This window comes from Gymnoscopelus microlampas, assembly GCF_963454915.1.
Source record: "Gymnoscopelus microlampas genome assembly, chromosome: 14".
Lineage (NCBI taxonomy): Eukaryota > Metazoa > Chordata > Actinopteri > Myctophiformes > Myctophidae > Gymnoscopelus > Gymnoscopelus microlampas.
The window spans coordinates 27,365,212-27,383,691 of NC_139951.1; the positions used below are offsets into that span (position 1 = coordinate 27,365,212).

The following is an 18,480-nucleotide window of genomic DNA, read 5'->3' on the forward strand; positions in this document are numbered from 1 at the left end:
GTTGAGAATCACTGCTAGAGCCGTAAAAATCGTCTCTTATGGGGGTCCCTGGCATATCTTTTCAAATGGGGGTCCGCGGGCTAATAAGTGTCAATTTGGGGGTCCTTGACATGAAAAAGTTTGAGAACCACCGATTTATGTATTCAAACGTATTTCTCTGCCATATTGACCCGCCACAACCCAATATATGATCGATTTATTTCACACGTAATGATACATGGCTAGACAACTGTACACATTATATCAAACTAACAAAAATAAAGGAGTACATAGTTGAAAACGCAGGAAGCGTAAATGGCATTTAACATATGAAAGTTACACTGTAAAAATGTGGATCGTACAATTGTCATACAACCAAACATTACTATTATTATTATACTGTACATTTTCCATTCATTCCGGTCATCCACAAGATGGACGTCAAATCCCTTCTTAGATGCTGCTGTTAAGATATACGTGTCAGATCGTCCTTGTGACAGCATTTTATGGCATGACCATGGTAACCATAAGCAAGGAGGTCATATCAAATTCCTCACTAAAAGCAAATAACTGGCTACTGATCTGATTCAAATAACACATTGTCAACACTTTACTTTGCCCATACAGGTCTTTGCATTGTATTACCTTACCGTGTTTGTTTGTGAAACATCATTTTACCTTTATTTGATGCTGGCATTTAAGTATCAGAGCTGTCGATTCAAAAAAACCAAGTTAGCTGGCTTTTACAAAATACATAATATACTCTCAGAACACAAAAGTTTGTAATGGTCACTGCTGAAGCAACAGACACAAGTTTGTCAAACAGAGATTCGCGTTTACCACCCTACGACCTAGATGGAGTGTATGTCACAAAGCCAATTCAAAGATTCACAATGAGTGTTGCAATTGAGCCCTTATGTTTCTGAGAAGTAGCCGAACTCAAAACATGTTATCGTATAACCAACTTTCACAATCGCCGTCCCCTGATTATTCACAAAGAAACAAACTATACCAGCTTATACATCCGCCCCCAAAATATCTCTGCATTGGAGTCTGCAATGTTACATATTCAAATGAAAATATATTTATATCATTTGTGGAATTTTCACAGTAGTTTGTACTGCACTGTACCTTTTGTCCTATTATCTGCCTACATAATTTTCACCTTGAGGGAGTCTTTTTTCAGTCACATGAGAGAGTGTATGTTTTCCGTCGAAGAGAAATGTCTTGAATTCTGCTCTGAAATGTCTGAGATCTTCAGTGTGGTGAATGCTGTGCATGTCTTTTCATCTCGGCTGGCCAACAACAACTTGGGGATTGAGCTACAGTACTTGGAAAGGCTATTTTTTTCTTTTTCCCTATGAGAATACAACTTGTAGAAACCGCAAGAAACATTTGCTTTGGCACAGATTTACATTGTAGTAATGTCCATTCCTTTAAACTCCATGGCCTGTGATCGTTACTACAAACACAAGTGGGCCATTGTGATAATCCTTGGCTCAGTACACTGTCACTGACCAGTCTATGTGTTTGTGTATTGCCGTGTCAGTCTATCCTCTCCCCTGGTGTAATGTCAATGCACTCTAGTGTTTAATCGTTCCGCGCATAAACCCTGCCATCAATCCCCTCTCTGTTTTTGACTCTTGCTCTCCCTTCCCCTCTCTCTCTCCACTCTTGCTTTGTTTTCAGATCTGGGTTTCTTGGACGTTTTCCTTCGAGCCCCCCTTGAACAGAAGAGGCTCCATTTGGGGATTCTGGTTCTGGCCCATGAAACCCTTGATCGATCCATGTAATCCCATGGTGGGCATTGGGAGAGACATCGGCAGGGGCGGGGACATAGAGGGGTTGGTGTTGGCGCCATTGCCAGACGTGGCGAGCAGATTTGCCGTGGAGATTGGGACTGATGTGCAGGAGATGGGGATGTCCATGCCTTGCTGGTTGCCCTTGAGGATGCCCCCGGTTCCCACTCCTTCGTTACCAACGCTAAGACCCATCACATTGTTGTTGAAATGATGGGACTTGTAGTAATGGTTGAGCGTGTCCGATCGTCCGATGTTGGGGAGGTTGACGATTTCCGGGTGATGTCTCCGCAGAGTTCCATCTCCTCCGCCACAGGATTGCATGGTATTGCATCCACCCGAGATGCCACTTCCGGTGCCAGCTCCGATTTCATCTTCCACGTTGATGATCTCGATGGCTCGGGCTGGGCCGTGGTGCTTGTGCAGTTGGTGCTGCTTCCTAAGCTTATAGAACACCACCAACATCACAGCAGCCATAAACGTAATGGCCACAAAGCAGCCAATGATAATCTTAGTGGTTTTCATCACATCATCTAGACCCGGGATATTAGTTACATCCATTATGGACACAGTCACTGCCTTTTCAGTAGCTCTGTTGGCTCGTGGGGACAGGGAGGACAGACCAGAGAGGGAGGGCGTTATGGTGACCCCAGGCCGGCCCTCTAACACCCGTCCCGGAACAGTGGGACCCGGGAACTCTATTAACGTCTCATTGATATACTGCCTGGCTGAATTCTCTTCTTGTACTGTCTCCACAGTCTCCACGGTCACTGTGGTGAAGTAGCTGTAGGCGTTGGTGGGGTCAGAGGCAGACACATTAAGCACGGCTGTGGCGGTGGTATTGCCGGCGGAGTTAGTCACCATGCAGGTGTACTGGCCAGTGTCTTGCACGGTCACGTTGGTGAAGTTAAGCGTTCCGTCGTGGAGCACCGAGATCCGCACTCGATACGATCCGTGGGTCATCAGGGTGCCATTGGGAGTGAGCCAGTTCACCGACGTCATGGAGGTGCCGGTGCGACACTTCAGCTCGGCGGCCATGCCCTCCGTGACGTTGAGGTCGGTGGGCGGCTCCACGATCACCGGAGCGTAGCAGGTGAAGTGACTCTGATCCAGCTCCCCGATGTACCTGCCCTTCAGACCCGGGGGGGCGTGGCAGCGGGCACAGCATGTGGTGTTGCTGGGCACCGTCTCCTTCAGCCACCAGCTGAGCCACAGGACATCGCAGTTGCACACCCAGGGGTTGTGGTTGAGGTGCACCCTCTCTAGCTGGTGCAATGGGGTGAAGAGGTCATGGGGCAGGGAGTGCAGGGAGTTGTGGGAAAGGTTGAGCTCCTCCAGGTTCTTGAGGTCGTCGAAGGCGTTGCGCTCGATGACCGACACCCTGGAATGCATCAGCCATAGTTTGCGTAGCGACACCAGGCCCTGAAAGGATCCGGGTCGCACTATCCCCAGCTGGTTCCCAGACAGCTCCAGCTCCTCCAGTCGCACCAGCGGGGTGAGGTTGGGGATGTCCTTCAGGCCACACATGCCCAGGTTCAAGAAACGCAAGTTGACCAGACCCTCAAAGGCGGCCTCGGAGATGAAATCCAGCTTCCTGAGTTCACCGAGGTCGAGGCGACGCAGAGAGGGAACGCGGTGAAAGGCGAAGGCCGGCAGCGTCTCAATGGGGTTGTTCCGTAGCCATAGCTCCCGTAGCTTGCTGAGGTACTCAAAGGCTTGCGACGGAACCACCGTGAGACGGTTGTCGAACAGCTCCAGCGTGTTGAGGTTTGGAAGCCCATTGAAAGCTCCCACCTCAATCTGTCGGATGTGGTTCTTAGAGAGCTGCAGGATTTCCAGGTGCCGAAGATGCTTAAATGTGTCAGACTTGATCACCTGATGTGGGCGACAAATACACATTGGTTTAGTGAATATGCACACAGTAAAATACACGTGGTACATGCACACTGTAGCATCACCAAGTGCAATCCTTCTTTTAAAAACATATTGTTTGTTTTGTGTGTCCTGCATGCAGGCCAAAGCCATTTAAAGGCCATTTTCAGTGACGTTCAACTTAAATCCCACTGTTCTGATGAGATCAAAACTATAGTGTGGCAAAAAAAAGTTTAAAACGTTTTTCTCCGCAAAATGTTGACGTCATGAAACGATTAAACGATGACTTTAAGTGCATCATATCACGTTATTGTTTCACAACCTCAACATTTCACAGAAATCTTTATTTTATTGCCATATTCTATTATTGATCTTCTCCCAGCAGAACCATGGGATTTAAGTAAAAAAAGTGATGTTTAGCTTTAAGAGCCCATGTTTACCTGAATGGTGTTCTCCTGTAGATTGAGGTATCTTGTGTTCTCCGAAATACTCTCAGGTACTTGATCGAGAGTCTTCCTCGTACAGATGACACGGCTCGCCTGATTGGAGCAGGTACAGGGGCTGGGGCATGGGGGTGCTGCCTCCGTCAGCTGAGGTCCATGGTTGTGGAACCACAACAAGAGCTGGACCAACCAGAGGAGGGGGGAGGGGGCACAGGGGCTGGTCACCATGACAACACGCATGGCAACTGAGTCATGACCCGCCCCTATTCCAATGATGTCTGTAAGTCACCTCCAAACTGAGAAAATTAAGTGCTTTTGTTGGTGCTCATTATTCTACGCTCCCATTCTTGAGTTTTTTTTTGCTTCAAGCAGTCCCTTTAAAATACTGTGTGAAAGAGGGCGATGTTATATTAAAAACTCTGCCTGTTTATCATTAATGGATTCTCATTTTACTTGGCTCATGTTTGTTTGAATATCAAACACCTTGTATTTTTCAGCATGTCATTTTAGGGAACTATGAATTTAGTTCCCATGACATTTATTGGAGTAGACTAAATTGTGGGGAGGGACTTGCTCTTGAAAGAGACGTCTCTGTGGAGGTTGAGGCTCGTCTGGGAGAGAAAGAGAGAGAAAGAGACAGAGACAGGGAGAGGGTCAAATAAGTACACCGTGCAGTAAGACTTTAACATATTGCTCACTAGCATATACAGTACATGCAAATACACTCAGCCTAGAATCTAAGTCAGGACAGCTTAGGGTACCATTGTCATGTGAATACAGCATATCATGGAGTGAATGTGCCAGACCGCATGGAAAGCCAAGATGGGTTTTACGTTAAGACTAAAGCAGTGGCTCTCAAATCCTGTCCTGCAGTCTAACTGGTGAGTCAGCTGCCATTTTATTCTCAGGTTGAGGTAAACATCTGGGTCACGCAAAAACAATTCTAAGAGCTCAAGCTGGATCATGAGCGCTGCAGCAGTCCCATTAAGATGACAGCAACATGGATTTTAGCCCGGAGTCTCACCCGAGTTTCATTGCATACACAGATAAATCCTGAGTGTTATATTAGCACTCAGGATTTTACTATGTACTGGCTAGACACACAAGCACGTTTAAAATAAACAATTAATGCACAGAGATATCACATGCCCTCTAAAAGGAAATGTGCACGCACACACACACACACACACACACACACACACACACACACACACACACACACACACACACACACACACACACACACACACACACACACACACACACACACACACACACACACACACACACACACACACACACACACACCTCTGCATTGTTTTTGTTATGCCTGAGCCTACAGTACGTTATCTTTGCTCGTTTGTTGTCAGGTTAGGACAGGAGGCCCACCGATGACAGTGTTGACATATTGTAGTGTGTGCATAGGGGTCATTGTCGTGCACATGCACACACACACGCGCACGCACACACACACATACACACACACACACGCGTTTAATACATTTTATGTTATATAAAAGATAGATGATGGAGAGCTATATTTTTCCAAAAGCATTTCTTTTTAATTAAATACAATGAAAATGAATTGCTTGTCACCTCTCTGCTCTCCTCTGTTTTAGACCTATGATAGAGAGATGAGGATTACTTGACACAATTTACACACATCTGCTAATCCTGGGGTATGGTACATTTAACCGCCTAAACCGTATATACTTAGTTGACCGGGGTTCTTCCAGGGCTCTATACTTTGCCCCTATAATTTCCCCACTACGCCAAATCGATTTGTCGAAAATAGCCGAACTACAAGCTCACAAAGCGCCGCAACGCCCCTGAATATTGACGCAAGGCTCCGTGTGGTTAAGAAATAAATCACGACAGGCAATGGTAAGGGGCGTTGAGATCAAAGTTCACCATAAAGGTTGTTTTGGATTTCACCTTGACCTACATTTAGCGGTCTAACGTGGAGTTTTAGCCGCAGAGGTGACATAGAACTGTACTCAATGGTGTAACGTAACTAAGTACATTTACTCAAGTACTGTACTTAAGTACAATTCTTAGGTATTTTTTACTTTACTGGAGTATTTCCAATTTTCAATACTTGTACTTACTCCACTACATCTCAGAGGCAAATATTGTACTTTTACTCCACTACAATTATTTGTAAATTGTAGTTACTAGTTACTTTGCAGATATCAATTATTATATTATAAAACATACATTAACCACTTCAGCCCTATTTTATACCTAGGCTATTTGAAAATAGCCGATCTACAATAGCCGATCTAGATCGGCTATTTTCAAACATTTTAGTACTTTTACTTTTGGTACTTTTGGTAGATTTTGATGCCAATACTTTTGTACTTTTACTCAAGTAACATTTTGAACACAGGCCTTTTACTTGTAACAGAGTATTTCTACATTGTGGTATTGCTACTTTTACTTAAGAAAAATATCTGAGTACTTCTTCCACCACTGACTGTACTTGACATGTATTACACCACACCTATCAACCAGTCTGTCTGATTGAGTGATTTGACCAACTCGTTTTGACCAAGGTACATGAGCTGTTATACAAGGCGACGCACTGTGACCTTGTACATCTGCTCTTCTCGCCAAATGCTCATCCCAGAATAGGGATGCTAGGGTTCATGTGGTTAATTAAGAGTGGTATGCCATTCCGCTAGATCAGTGAAACTTTTTAGCTCAAGACCCAAAAGAGAACTTGGACGTTTGCCCGCGAAACTAGAGAAAATATCAGATCTACAAGCTCACAACGCGGCGCTGTAGATCTACTCATTTCACTACTTCTTAAACTTAAAAAAAAGAAAAAAAGAGATATATTGGTCCACAACCCAAAGATGGGTCCCGACCCACTGCTTGGAAAACAGTGAGCTAGATGATTGGAGTGCACTTTTGTACCAATCAACTACTTTTATATTGTGCCTGTGTCTCACCGCAAGTCAGGCTTTGGTGACGCTGCCTCTTCTAGATGCCTCGTTTCAGAACCCCGGAAGGGCTCCATGGGGAATCGGCCAAGTGTGGTCGAGTTGGAGGGTTCTTATATAGTAGTTTGGGGAAAAGCTATTTTTAGTATCCTTAGATAGGAACACTTCATTAAAAATGTATTTTGTGATATTTGAGTGATCACGTATTTAATATACCTAATTATTGTGATCCAGGTTAGATCTGTGAGATAACTGATTATCAACTAGTATCTCTCACTATATGTAGGATAAGCCTGGGGGTCTGTGCGTAAAGTAAGCAGAAGGCTGGGGCTGGGCAATTAACCGGAAATATATCGAAACTGATATTTAGAACCAATAACCAAGTTAATCTTGCACATGTAGGTTAATCGATAAGGAAAGGTTTTTCATTACAAAGAACATTATACCAAATGGACACAAAACGATACAAAAAATAGATTTTTTAATAATCTACCAAATTGATTAGTCTTATTAACCACATAACCCTGTATTATACTTTGTTGTACAATGGTGTCGTACGAAAATAGCGAAAATAGCAGATCTACAAGACATAGCTTGTAGACAGAGCTTGTCTAGCAGATCTGCTATGAGGCAAACGTTCTAAATAATCAGGATATTGATTTGAAATCATATGGCCCACCAAGCCCCACAGGAGGCTGGAGCTCTTCAAGATCAAATCATACCGGCCTTGTTGATAGAGAGAGGCCAGATTGCGGTCTCCTGCAGAGGGCTCCACATTTAAAGGGCATCTAGCCTGAAAGCGCAGATTTGAATTTTGCTTACAGATATTTTTGCCTTTTGTAGGTTTCTTTCCCATCAGTTGGCCATTCTGTCTGCATGGTACATTTATTTCATGGGAATTCACTGCTGGAAAATAAATAAAACTAAACTAAAAAAACACCAGGACTGCAGAACCGTTTCAAATAACTCTTTTTATGTGGCTGAGCTACTTTGTCAACCTTATCATAGTGTCTCATATAGTCCAGAATGCAACTCTGTGTTAGTTTGGATGACCTGACTCGTTACATACAAATGCCTAATGGCGTCAGATGCAGAGGCTCATGTCCTGCATGATACAGCAGAGGAGCAACATTAAAGCTCAGGTACCCATAAGTGGTGTGCATTATGCAGCAATTACAATATTCTGGGATAGTGTTTTGGTCCTGAAAACCTTGCTGCCTGTACACACAATTCTGTACACACAATTCACACAGTGTAAGCTGGCCATAATGACACAAAATTCCCATGGACTGAGTGGATAAATCCTTGCCAAAAATAAAACAATGACAAAATGTTGAGCAACAAAGGAGGACGGTGAAAACATGAAATTCCTTTGATTCCTTTAAACACAGAATGCCAGTAAACTGCAATTAATAGCCAATTTGATTTAAATGTTTATTGTCTCGTCATAATTTGTGTGGCAGACAGGAAGACATAAGGAAAACCATGCCAAATCGCCACAACGCACAATGCAGATAAATAACAGCTGATAAGACCAGAGTGAAATGGAAATGAGTGAGAGCTAGGTACACACACCTACAGTACAGAGAGAAATGGCTGCAAGCAACAGACTCCCTAAATGTAGAAAATTTGGTCAAGCGGCTGCCCAATTAATGCTTCCACCACAAGAGAGAACCGGCTCACTGCGTGTTCAAACACTTTGGGTTTCTACCTACTAAGTACCATCCTGTCACTAAAACCTGTCCTGTCTGATCAAAGGGGACAAGCTATTAGGCTACTTTTAGCTCGCTGAGTAAAATGCTGTCACTTTTTTGGGGGGAGAGACTTTTTGACGACCCTTTGGATTTCTCCAGCATTTTACACCATGGTAGACATGGCGTTTTAAAAGGTTTAACCCATTTAGACCGGGAAAGAATCTGTGTAATTTTAAGATTTCTTTCTTTAAGCGAACATTTTAAACTCAAATCTTTGCTTCTGGGGGGTCCTTGAAACAACATATTTTAAGATGGGGGTCGGTGGCCAAATACATATAATGATGGGGGTCCTTGACACGAAAAAGTTTGAGAAACACTGATTATAGCAACGTCATTTAAAAAAAAATGGATTTAGAAGACATTTGTAGAATCCCCAGAAGCAAAGATTTGAGTTATAAATGTTCGCTTTAAAAAATATATATATTCAAAGATTTGCACACATTTTCACGATTCATGTTTTTCTTGCAGATCTACAAGCTCGTAGCGCGGCACTCGGTGCCCCACTATGAGCTTGTAGATCTGCTATTTTTGAATAGCCCAAAGAAATCTAAAAATGACACACGGATCCGTTCCCGGTCTTAAAGGGTTAATGGCAGCCCTTTAGCATCCCCTCTCTCGTATGCAGCGGATGCATGCGCTCCTAGAAACATGGTTGCTGTGGCAACCCGGCTCACTCACCATCTTGTGTTTCAGTGTCCAGTGCCCTGTTCTACAATACTGTATGTGGCTAACCTTGTATGAACATGAGTCCCACTAAAAATTGTCAACAACAAACGAGTCAAAAGAATTGGAGTTCAAATGAATAATTTAATGCATTCGCTTTTCTAGCCTTTTTTTGCCTGACTGACTGTTACAGTTTAAAATAAGCCATGTTTCTCAGTAGAATCCTGCACTACAAGCTTAAAAGATGGAAAGTAAAAAATGCTGTGAGGTTAAATATGAGGATTAAATATTTATTTACTTTAATCTGACTTTCGAATAAAGAGATTGTATTAGCAGGTAACGTGAACCTAAATATACACTTCCCAAAAGTCCAGGGAATCCACAAAACAATATGGAGAGTATGAGCTTGAACTTTGGCCCTCATTTAGACAACAAAAGGAATACATGCACCACAGATCTTCTGTACAAAGGCTGAGGACTGGGTCAACAACAGACTTGACTAAAACATTGCGGTGAGAACACTTAAAGCAGCCATTAAGAAAGCTCATAAGGGAGCGTATGCTAAATATAGACTTTTTGAAATGTCCCACTCCATAGCCATACATCCCTCAAACACTTCACTAACGCACACGAGCACACACACAAACACACACACACACATTTTACACCCGATATAATTGCAGAATTGTGTCAGTCTCTATTCCATAGCCCTCATTATGTGGATTTCCTAGAGGACTCTCATCCCTACTGTATGCACCAAGCAGTCACACTCAGTTATTGTTGTGCATCCCATAAATTCACAATGTCAGATTTGTTTTTGTGTTTTTCTGAGTGGCTTTCTCTATTCAAAATGTGTGATCCACATCCATGTCTTGACAGTTCAAAGGATGATCTCTGGATGAGAAAACAAAAACACCTCAACACAGAGAATAATCAGTTGATTGTATCACTGTTTCTCAATGTCTGGTCCGGGGCCCCACCAGGTATCCAAATGGACCCCTGTGAGTTCTGTAACTCTGCGAGTGTACAAATGGAAATATTTGCAATCTTTGGGACCCCAATCTACTGTAAAATTCTTGGGGTTAATCTAACTCTGAGAATGTACAAATGGACCTGTAATTTACGGGTCGATGTGGTTCCATTTGTACACTCTCAGAGTGGGGTCATTTTGGACCCCTTGGTCCCTGGACTCGATGTTGAGAACCATTGGATTATATGCATACTTTGGCCAGTGATCCCACAAATGGAGGAATTTGTTTTAGAGCAGAGAGAAATGCTGTGTATATTGCATCTATTTGACACCCTGCAAACCAAAATAAGCAGGTGTACGGCCCTTGAACCCTACAATGGTTGTGTATTGTGATGGTATTTTGAACAGAATTTAAGACAGTGCCAAGCTCCCACCTCAACCCACCTCTCATTCTCACAAAACATAAGTGGCTAGTGACCATGAGAGAGGTTAATGATGGGAAAAAAATCGTTAATGTCCATCCTTGGAAATATATGGATGGTACCAATAAATAATTCAGAATTACAAAAAGGCACTTACTATATAAGCTTCCATTTAAAAATATCTATATGTTTTTGTTTTCTATCAGCAATGGATCTCCTGCATTTTCTATCAAACCAAAGGCTTAGGCAACTAACCATTATTGTCCACCTCTGATATTTCTCTTGGCAGGTCGAAAGATGTGGAAATAGCAATGACCTTTCTCAGCATGTCAAAAGAATAAGCTACAGTATCAAATGCCATACTTGGAATGAATCAGCAAACAGTCTTGTTATTGTATTAACTCACCCTCTAAATGTTGTCAATGCTGATCTGATCCTGTAGATACACCACATGACAGGAAACGAGCAACAATGTACATGTCTCCTCATGGGCTTGGATTTTATTAATGTTCTATAAGGCCTGTTACCAACCAATATTAGTGTGTTTTACTTTCACTTGACTGAAATCAATAGGCTTTTTTTCACTCTGCATTTTTCTTATCCCTGATCTTAGCCCTTTGCTCATGTCAATAGCTGGTTGCAACGGTGTAGATATTGATCTATTCAATCAGGCCTAAGAGAGAGCGCTCAGTCGTGAAAAGACAAATTAGCTGCAAGCTGCTGACCAATTGCTACAACCCAATCACATCATTGTAATGGCATGACTCTATCAATGGCTCGTTCCCCACAAACTGAATCATTATGGTTTATGCAGAGGCACAAAAAAATGAAATAATTGGTGGCGTGGTATTTCTATTTAACCACTTAATTAAACCCCAGCGTCCGTATATATTGTGGGGAAAGCTTCCACAGAAAATAGCAGATTGACAAGCTCACAAAGCGTTGCCTTGCAACGCATTGTGAGCTTGTCGATCGGCTATTTTCAGCGAAAGCTTTCCCCACAATAACAGAAAACAGAAAACTGAAAATTCACTAGTATGGCGCCCTGAGGGACTCCGCTCAACCACATATGGGGTTTTAAGTGGTTAATAAACATTTAGGGATCGAGGATAATGTGTTTGGGGTGTTATCTGTAGCCTGCACAAGGCCCAATTAGACCTCATGTATTTACAGCTGGTCTAGAAGGAACACAAAGCGACACAGGTGCAGCAGGGCTAACATCATCTACAGTAACTATGACAACACTAAATTGATTCAGAACGTGGGAAATCGAGATAGGACGAGGCGCTGTGTTCTCCAGTATTGTGAGAACCGGTATACGATTATTTGAAAATAAATCAACTAAAAAGGACAAAACCATTTACCCAGCTCTAATCTTTGACCAGTGATATAGCCTTTTTTCTTTTTTTTTAATTAATCAATTCTCTGATATATATAGCCTAATCATGGGGGGTCATACCTTCCTAATAACTGGTCAAACCATTATTGTTTTGAATAAAACCGCACAATATCTTCTCATGAAGCTCCTAGGATGATATGTCTTACAATTCCGTTATAACAGAATGGCCTTATTCATCTATGCAGCTGCGCGTCGCTACGGCGCACCTTCTCTGGAACGCAATTGAAATTCTGAATAGGCCTAATTCTGCACATGCTGCATTACAAAATGGCTTGCATCCATTCTCTCCTCTTCTGGGTAATGACAACACATTGGACACAAAAATATATAACAGCAGCAACAACACCACCACCAATAATAGACTGAATCTTCCTTGGGAAATAATGTCAGTGGTTAATGTGTTATCAGTATGCTTACCGTACATAAGGTATCATTTGATTTCCAACACCTTTTCAGGGTCTATCGTGTAAATTCCACTGACATCGACACTGAATGTAATTCTGTCATTATTTGACAATGTTTTCCCTTCATAAGCCTATACTCCTTTCCATTCGTGGCACATTCACCCATTTCATCATTCCTATTAATTGATCCCAGCATCCTAACAGATGGTACAGTAGGCATGAAATGCAATCATTGCGATCGGCCATTTCAAACCTTTTCTACCTGTGTGCATCCGACAGATCATAGACATACCTTTAATGTTTCCGTGGCTGATCGTGGGGTTCGACGGTTTTTCCTCTCCTTCTCGTCAGTGTTTTAACCTCTCTATCTATCTCCCCCGTTTCTCTCTTCCCTACATTGATCCGCTCGTTTCCATCCAGGCTATATATGAGCTTGCCTCTTGTGTCTTTTCTCTTTCCGCAGCGCCAACGCAACGAGGGGAGGCTATACGGCGATATGGCAGCTGAAAAGATGAGCAACACAATCCACACAGCGGAAAATATAGTGTTCGGATGGAGAATATTGAAGATTATGGTGCGTTATTTTCACTCAAGGAGCCACGTTTTAGAATGAGCGCATCCGAGCGCCGAGCTCATCCTTGGAGACGCGCATACAGGCAGCAAACGGGACGGCGCCCGCTGGGCAGAGCATTTTGCGTCCAGCATAAGCGGCTCTTTACGCACATTCCGTATGTTCGAATCTGAATCCCACTAAGTGAGCATTGGAGGAGGAAGGAGAAGAAGAGGAGGAGGAGGAGGAAGAAGAAGGACCAACAGTTCATGGAAATAAAAGCAAGAGCTCATCAGGTGCATTGAATGATTTAGGTTATGATTTAGTAGCATGCATGGGAGTAAAAAGGTCGTTTTAGGATTGCCTCTGGTTAGGTTTATTGGTCTCAAGAGGTTTAATCATCATGCCCCCTCAGTAGCACAGCATTCCATGATCAGCAGGAGGAATTGATCCCATTCAGTCATGTTAAAAATGATTGATGGTGATGATTTTAGGCAGGTTTCCATTGATTTTGGTACATTTTCAGATTTTGGTCTGTTTTTCAGATTATTCATCAATTGTTGGATCAGTTAGCTGCAGTTTAAAGTGGGCATGCAGAAATACTAGGCTATTTCTGGCCAATGCAATTATAGTATTGAGATTGTCCCTAAACCCCATAAACTTTATTTGGTTATTTACTACTGTGCATATTTCTAATTAATGCGCATTGCCAACACATACATTTTGGTAATGACATGAGTAAACTTGGCTCCTACTGACGAGGCTTTGCAATCCTAACTGATAATTCACTTCTTCACCCCAAAGTAGTTCTCAATCAGGACTGGGGTCTCTGCATTAATTTATACCCACCATCCAAAATGCAGTGTCATTCCCCTCTACATTATCCACACTTGGAGAGCAAGCCTTTGACAGGCCCTGAGGTTTGTTTACTGAACCCAAACTTTAACAGTTCCTGGGAAAACCTTCAAATGCACTTAAGAAACATTTGCAGAGCACTAAAATGCAGTTGGAAAATAATAAAAAGTTCCAGAGTCAAGCACTTGTGGACTGCTGCTGTGCATTTCCAATTAGTGAATTGGAAAGGATGTAGGAACGGTAATAGCCAATAAAGACTGTGTTAGTCCATAAAGATGCCTTTTTCTTTCACTAGAGGCCCTGTATATACCAGTATCGATCATTGCTGTGCGTACATGTGTGTGCGTCCTCACATGTCAAATGCCTCGGCAACCCACTTTATGCCACAGGCGTATTCTGCCAATAAGAAGCGATTACTTATAACGAATCTGATGGTGCAAAATCCGCCACGTATACTGTATAGCTCAACCTTATACCAAATTAATTCACATGCAGACTGATCCTAAACACTCCTCACTCTGCCTCAGCTCATACTGTAAGGTCAAAGGACACACCGTAGCAGATATGTTCCACAAAGCCCCCACCCCCCCCCCACGAAGGTACAACATACTCTCCTCTCTAATCTCTCTCCTTCATTCCTTCACCCTCTCCTCCCTTTGCTCCTGCACTCCTCCCCCCGCCCTCCCCGTGAATGCCGTAGTGAGCATTGTTCACAACCGCTAGCTTTTGCCGAAAGCCGCACAGCAATGAGGTCTCTGTGCCTTTTGCCTCTCTCTTCCTCTCCTCTCCTCTTTCGCCCTCCCTCTCCCCTCTCCGTCGCCCGTCTCCCACCCCTCTACCTCCCTCCCTCCCCCCTCTCTCTCCCCCCCCCCCCTCTCTCTCTCTCTCTCTATTAAATTTCCAGTCACACAGTGGTGCAGAGGATATTCCTCCTTTCCCTCTCTCTTGTGATCCTGCTCATTTCCCCCACACTGGTGCTGAAATCTCACCCCTCATCCGAGCTCTCTCTCTCTCTCTCTCTCTCTCTCTCTCCCTTCCTGGCTTCCGTTCAATGCCTCCTCTCGCTCTCCTCTTCCCTCTGTACATCTTTTTTTTTTTTTTTTGCCTTCCAACCCCCGCGCCATTTCAAATGATTCCACGCCACCAATGCCAAACCTGCACCCCCCCCGCCCCCTCCTCACACCCCACACACTTTTTTTCCACACTCTGCCCTCACTGTGTCATTGCACTTTGTGTGCGTGCATAATATGTGGGCACACGCATATGCATACATATGGCTACATACATGCATCATGATCTGTAAAATCAGCCTGGTCATGTACCCATGTCCCCCACGAATGCCCTTGCGCATGCATGCATGCCAGGCTAAGTATGTGTAAATATGCGCATGGTGTTGTGTGTACATGTGTTGTGTACATGTGTGAAAGTGAGAGCGGGGGACCCTTACGGCTCCATTTTCACACTCTCAGAGTGAACCACTTGAACCCCAGCAGCATGCCTATTCTGGTATATACTGTATATATACCTGCTATTCAAAAATAGCAGATCTACAAGCTTGTAGAGATCTGTGTCATTTTAGATTTTAGCTTTGGCTATTCAAAAATATCAGATATACAAGCTCACACTGTGAGCTTGTAGGCTTTTTTACATTTTTTAAAGTGAAGAGAACTACTGATTTAGAAGGCATTTTAGAGTCGGCCTCAGGTCTTAATGGGTTAAGTGGTTAAAGCAACACTCAGGAGTTGGTAGTGTACAGCAGTGCTTCTCAGACTGTCAAGGACCCCCAAAATGATATGTATTTGGCCGCGGACCCACCATCTCAAAATATTTTGTTCCAGGGACCCCCAGAAGCAAAGATTGGAGTTACAAATCTTCCCTTTAAAAAATACATTCAAAGATTTGCACAAATGTTCACGATTTAAAAATAGCTATTTTTGAATAGCCAAAGTATAAAATATTGATAAAGGGGTTAAAATTATTGTGACGATTTATTGACACATTTTGCTGGGGACCCTCCCCCCAAGGACACCTGGGGGTCCCCACTTTGAGAACCAATGGTGTACAGTACGTGTGCACGGACCGTAAATGGACAAACATGTCCAAACCGCTGTATTGCTTGTGTCATCAGTATGACATGGCTCCACTCTCCGGGTGTCAGTGCAGGGCACACTAATCCCACTATCGAGAGCCAGGCGCGTGCAGCATCTCCAGTAACTCCACAAACCCCATAAACTCTTAATGCTGTGTTAGGAGCCACAGGGGAGGAGGGGAGGGATGCACGGATTTGGCAGTGCCATGCTATTGCCAGGACATATGTGGCATGCTGATAGCACTGGAGAGGTGCAGCTCACACTGTCAAGAAGCATAGCGTTGCTGTTTTGGGTGGAAACCTTCTATGTCCAAAAACCTTTTTTTAAATTATTATTTTAACAACTTTCTTTTTTTATTGTGAAAATATGATGAGCTATTTATATGATTGGCTATTTTCACTACTTTAGCTTGACACTCTTGTAAGACAAAGTAGGGCATTAGGCCTAAGTTACGCTGAACAAAAACCATAAAAAGTAGAAATTTGGAGATATGAGATTTCTGCCTGACAGCAACGATAGGTGTGAGTGCTGATACTAATCCGCCAGCTTGCCCATGCCGTTGCGTTACGGTATCAGGGATGTTGGATGGGGCCTTTGCTTGTGGTGAAAAGTTCACAGCAGCGATTAGAAATGTTTCTATTAGCGGCAGTGCTGATCTTATAGATTTCGGCAAAGGGATTTGCCAGTCCATCTGATAGCCTCAGGCGTCCAATAGGGCTCCTTAACAAAATTATATATTTCTTTTTGGTGGTTATTTTTAGAAATCGGCCTGAAAAGTTGGAATGGCGCTCAACGCCATCTGTGCTACACAATAAGAGAGATACTTGGGAGAGTTTAGTGTTATGCATGGTGACAAGTGACAACCCTGTCCCTGTGTGTGTGTGTGTGCATGCACATTTGTGTGTGTGAGAGAGAGAGAGAGAGAGAGAGAGAGAGAGAGAGAGAGAGAGAGAGAGAGAGAGAGAGAGAGAGAGAGAGAGAGAGAGAGAGAGAGAGAGAGAGAGAGAGAGAGAGAGAGAGAGAGAGAGAGAGAGAGAGAGAAATCCTAGTGTCACAGTATCTTAGCAACTGCCTCCATCTCCTTGGAGACAAGACCTGACATCATTTCCCGTCAGTGAGAAATCGCTTTTGGTTTGTACAAAGTGTGTTTGTACTTATGTGCGTGTGTGTGTGTGTGTGTGTGTGTGTGTGTGTGTGTGTGTGTGTGTGTGTGTGTGTGTGTGTGTGTGTGTGTGTGTGTGTGTGTGTGTGTGTGTGTGCGCCCATGTTTATGAGGAGATGTATTGGACACAGTATGTTGTCCAACAGGACGACATTCAAGAGGATCAAATCCTCGAAAGACAAAAAAGGAATGCACTGTAGCAACAATAACAACAACAGCCCTGAAAATAATGACACGTTACAGGTCCATTTTTACAACCAAAGTTAAATTAACACTGAGGTCATTAGCTACTGAGAACCAGCTTAGACTTAATATTTTCACACTTTGATTTCAGTATAAAACATAAGGTGAAAATGTCACTGTGCAAAAATATAACTATTATTATTATGTTTTATAACTTTCAATGTTGATTCTAAAGTGTGGTTGCAGAAATACAACAGGAGTCATACCGATGATGGGACCAAGATGGAACATAGATATTATACAGTAGGTGACAGTGCTCATTTGTACTGGCTTGAATTACAGGTTTGTTAGTAACAGGGTATCTGCTACACAGTCCTTAGCTTAGACCTTAAGACTATGATGTAGACTAGGCTGGGCTATAAGGTCATTGGACACAATGCTAATATTTCAACAGTGACATTGGTAAAAAAAAAAACTTGAAATGACACGGATACTGTATTTAAGCATAAGTAAGCATTAATGCTTTCATATTCATGCCATAGAGATCAATAATATTGAAAAGTACACCGTTTGCATACTTGAGTGTGTAATGTTCAGTAGTATCCAGATTCAAACAAGTTGTACTCAGTGTTGTGAAGCAGAGCAAAAGCTGTCATTTACTGCCTTCTAGTGGGGAGAGCAGTGAAGCACAACCAGTGAGAATGACGGGAAAGAGAGCAAGAATTCTCAGCACTGGATTTGACTGTGAAGTAAAAAGTGCCCTTCAAAAGCCCAAACTCTGCCACCAGTCTATTTTTTTGTTATCACTTTCTCCTCTAGTTGAGAGATGTTCCTGGGATGACCACCCAGGGCCCTGGCATGTTCAGGGGATACCTATTGCTATTAGTCTCAAAAGAGTACAACGTTTAACAAAATTACATACTTTTGCCATTGGATGCCGCTCAAAGAATATACAATACAAAACATTGGCCTGGAGTATTCTGGAGGAAA

General features: G+C 43.0%; 1 protein-coding gene across 1 annotated transcript; it reads right to left on the reverse strand.

Annotated features, from left to right (window-relative positions):
- Nucleotides 1-222: 222 nt before the first annotated feature.
- lrrc4bb (leucine rich repeat containing 4Bb) lies at nucleotides 223-13,335 on the reverse strand. The gene is made up of 3 exons (XM_084077854.1): nucleotides 12,939-13,335; nucleotides 4,091-4,699; nucleotides 223-3,653 (listed from the first exon to the last, which is right to left on the reverse strand). Exons 2-3 carry the CDS (start codon nucleotides 4,331-4,333, stop codon nucleotides 1,665-1,667), a joined length of 2,232 nt encoding a protein of 743 aa, XP_083933980.1. The 5' UTR covers nucleotides 4,334-4,699; nucleotides 12,939-13,335; the 3' UTR covers nucleotides 223-1,664.
- Between the last annotated feature and the right edge of the window lie 5,145 nt (nucleotides 13,336-18,480).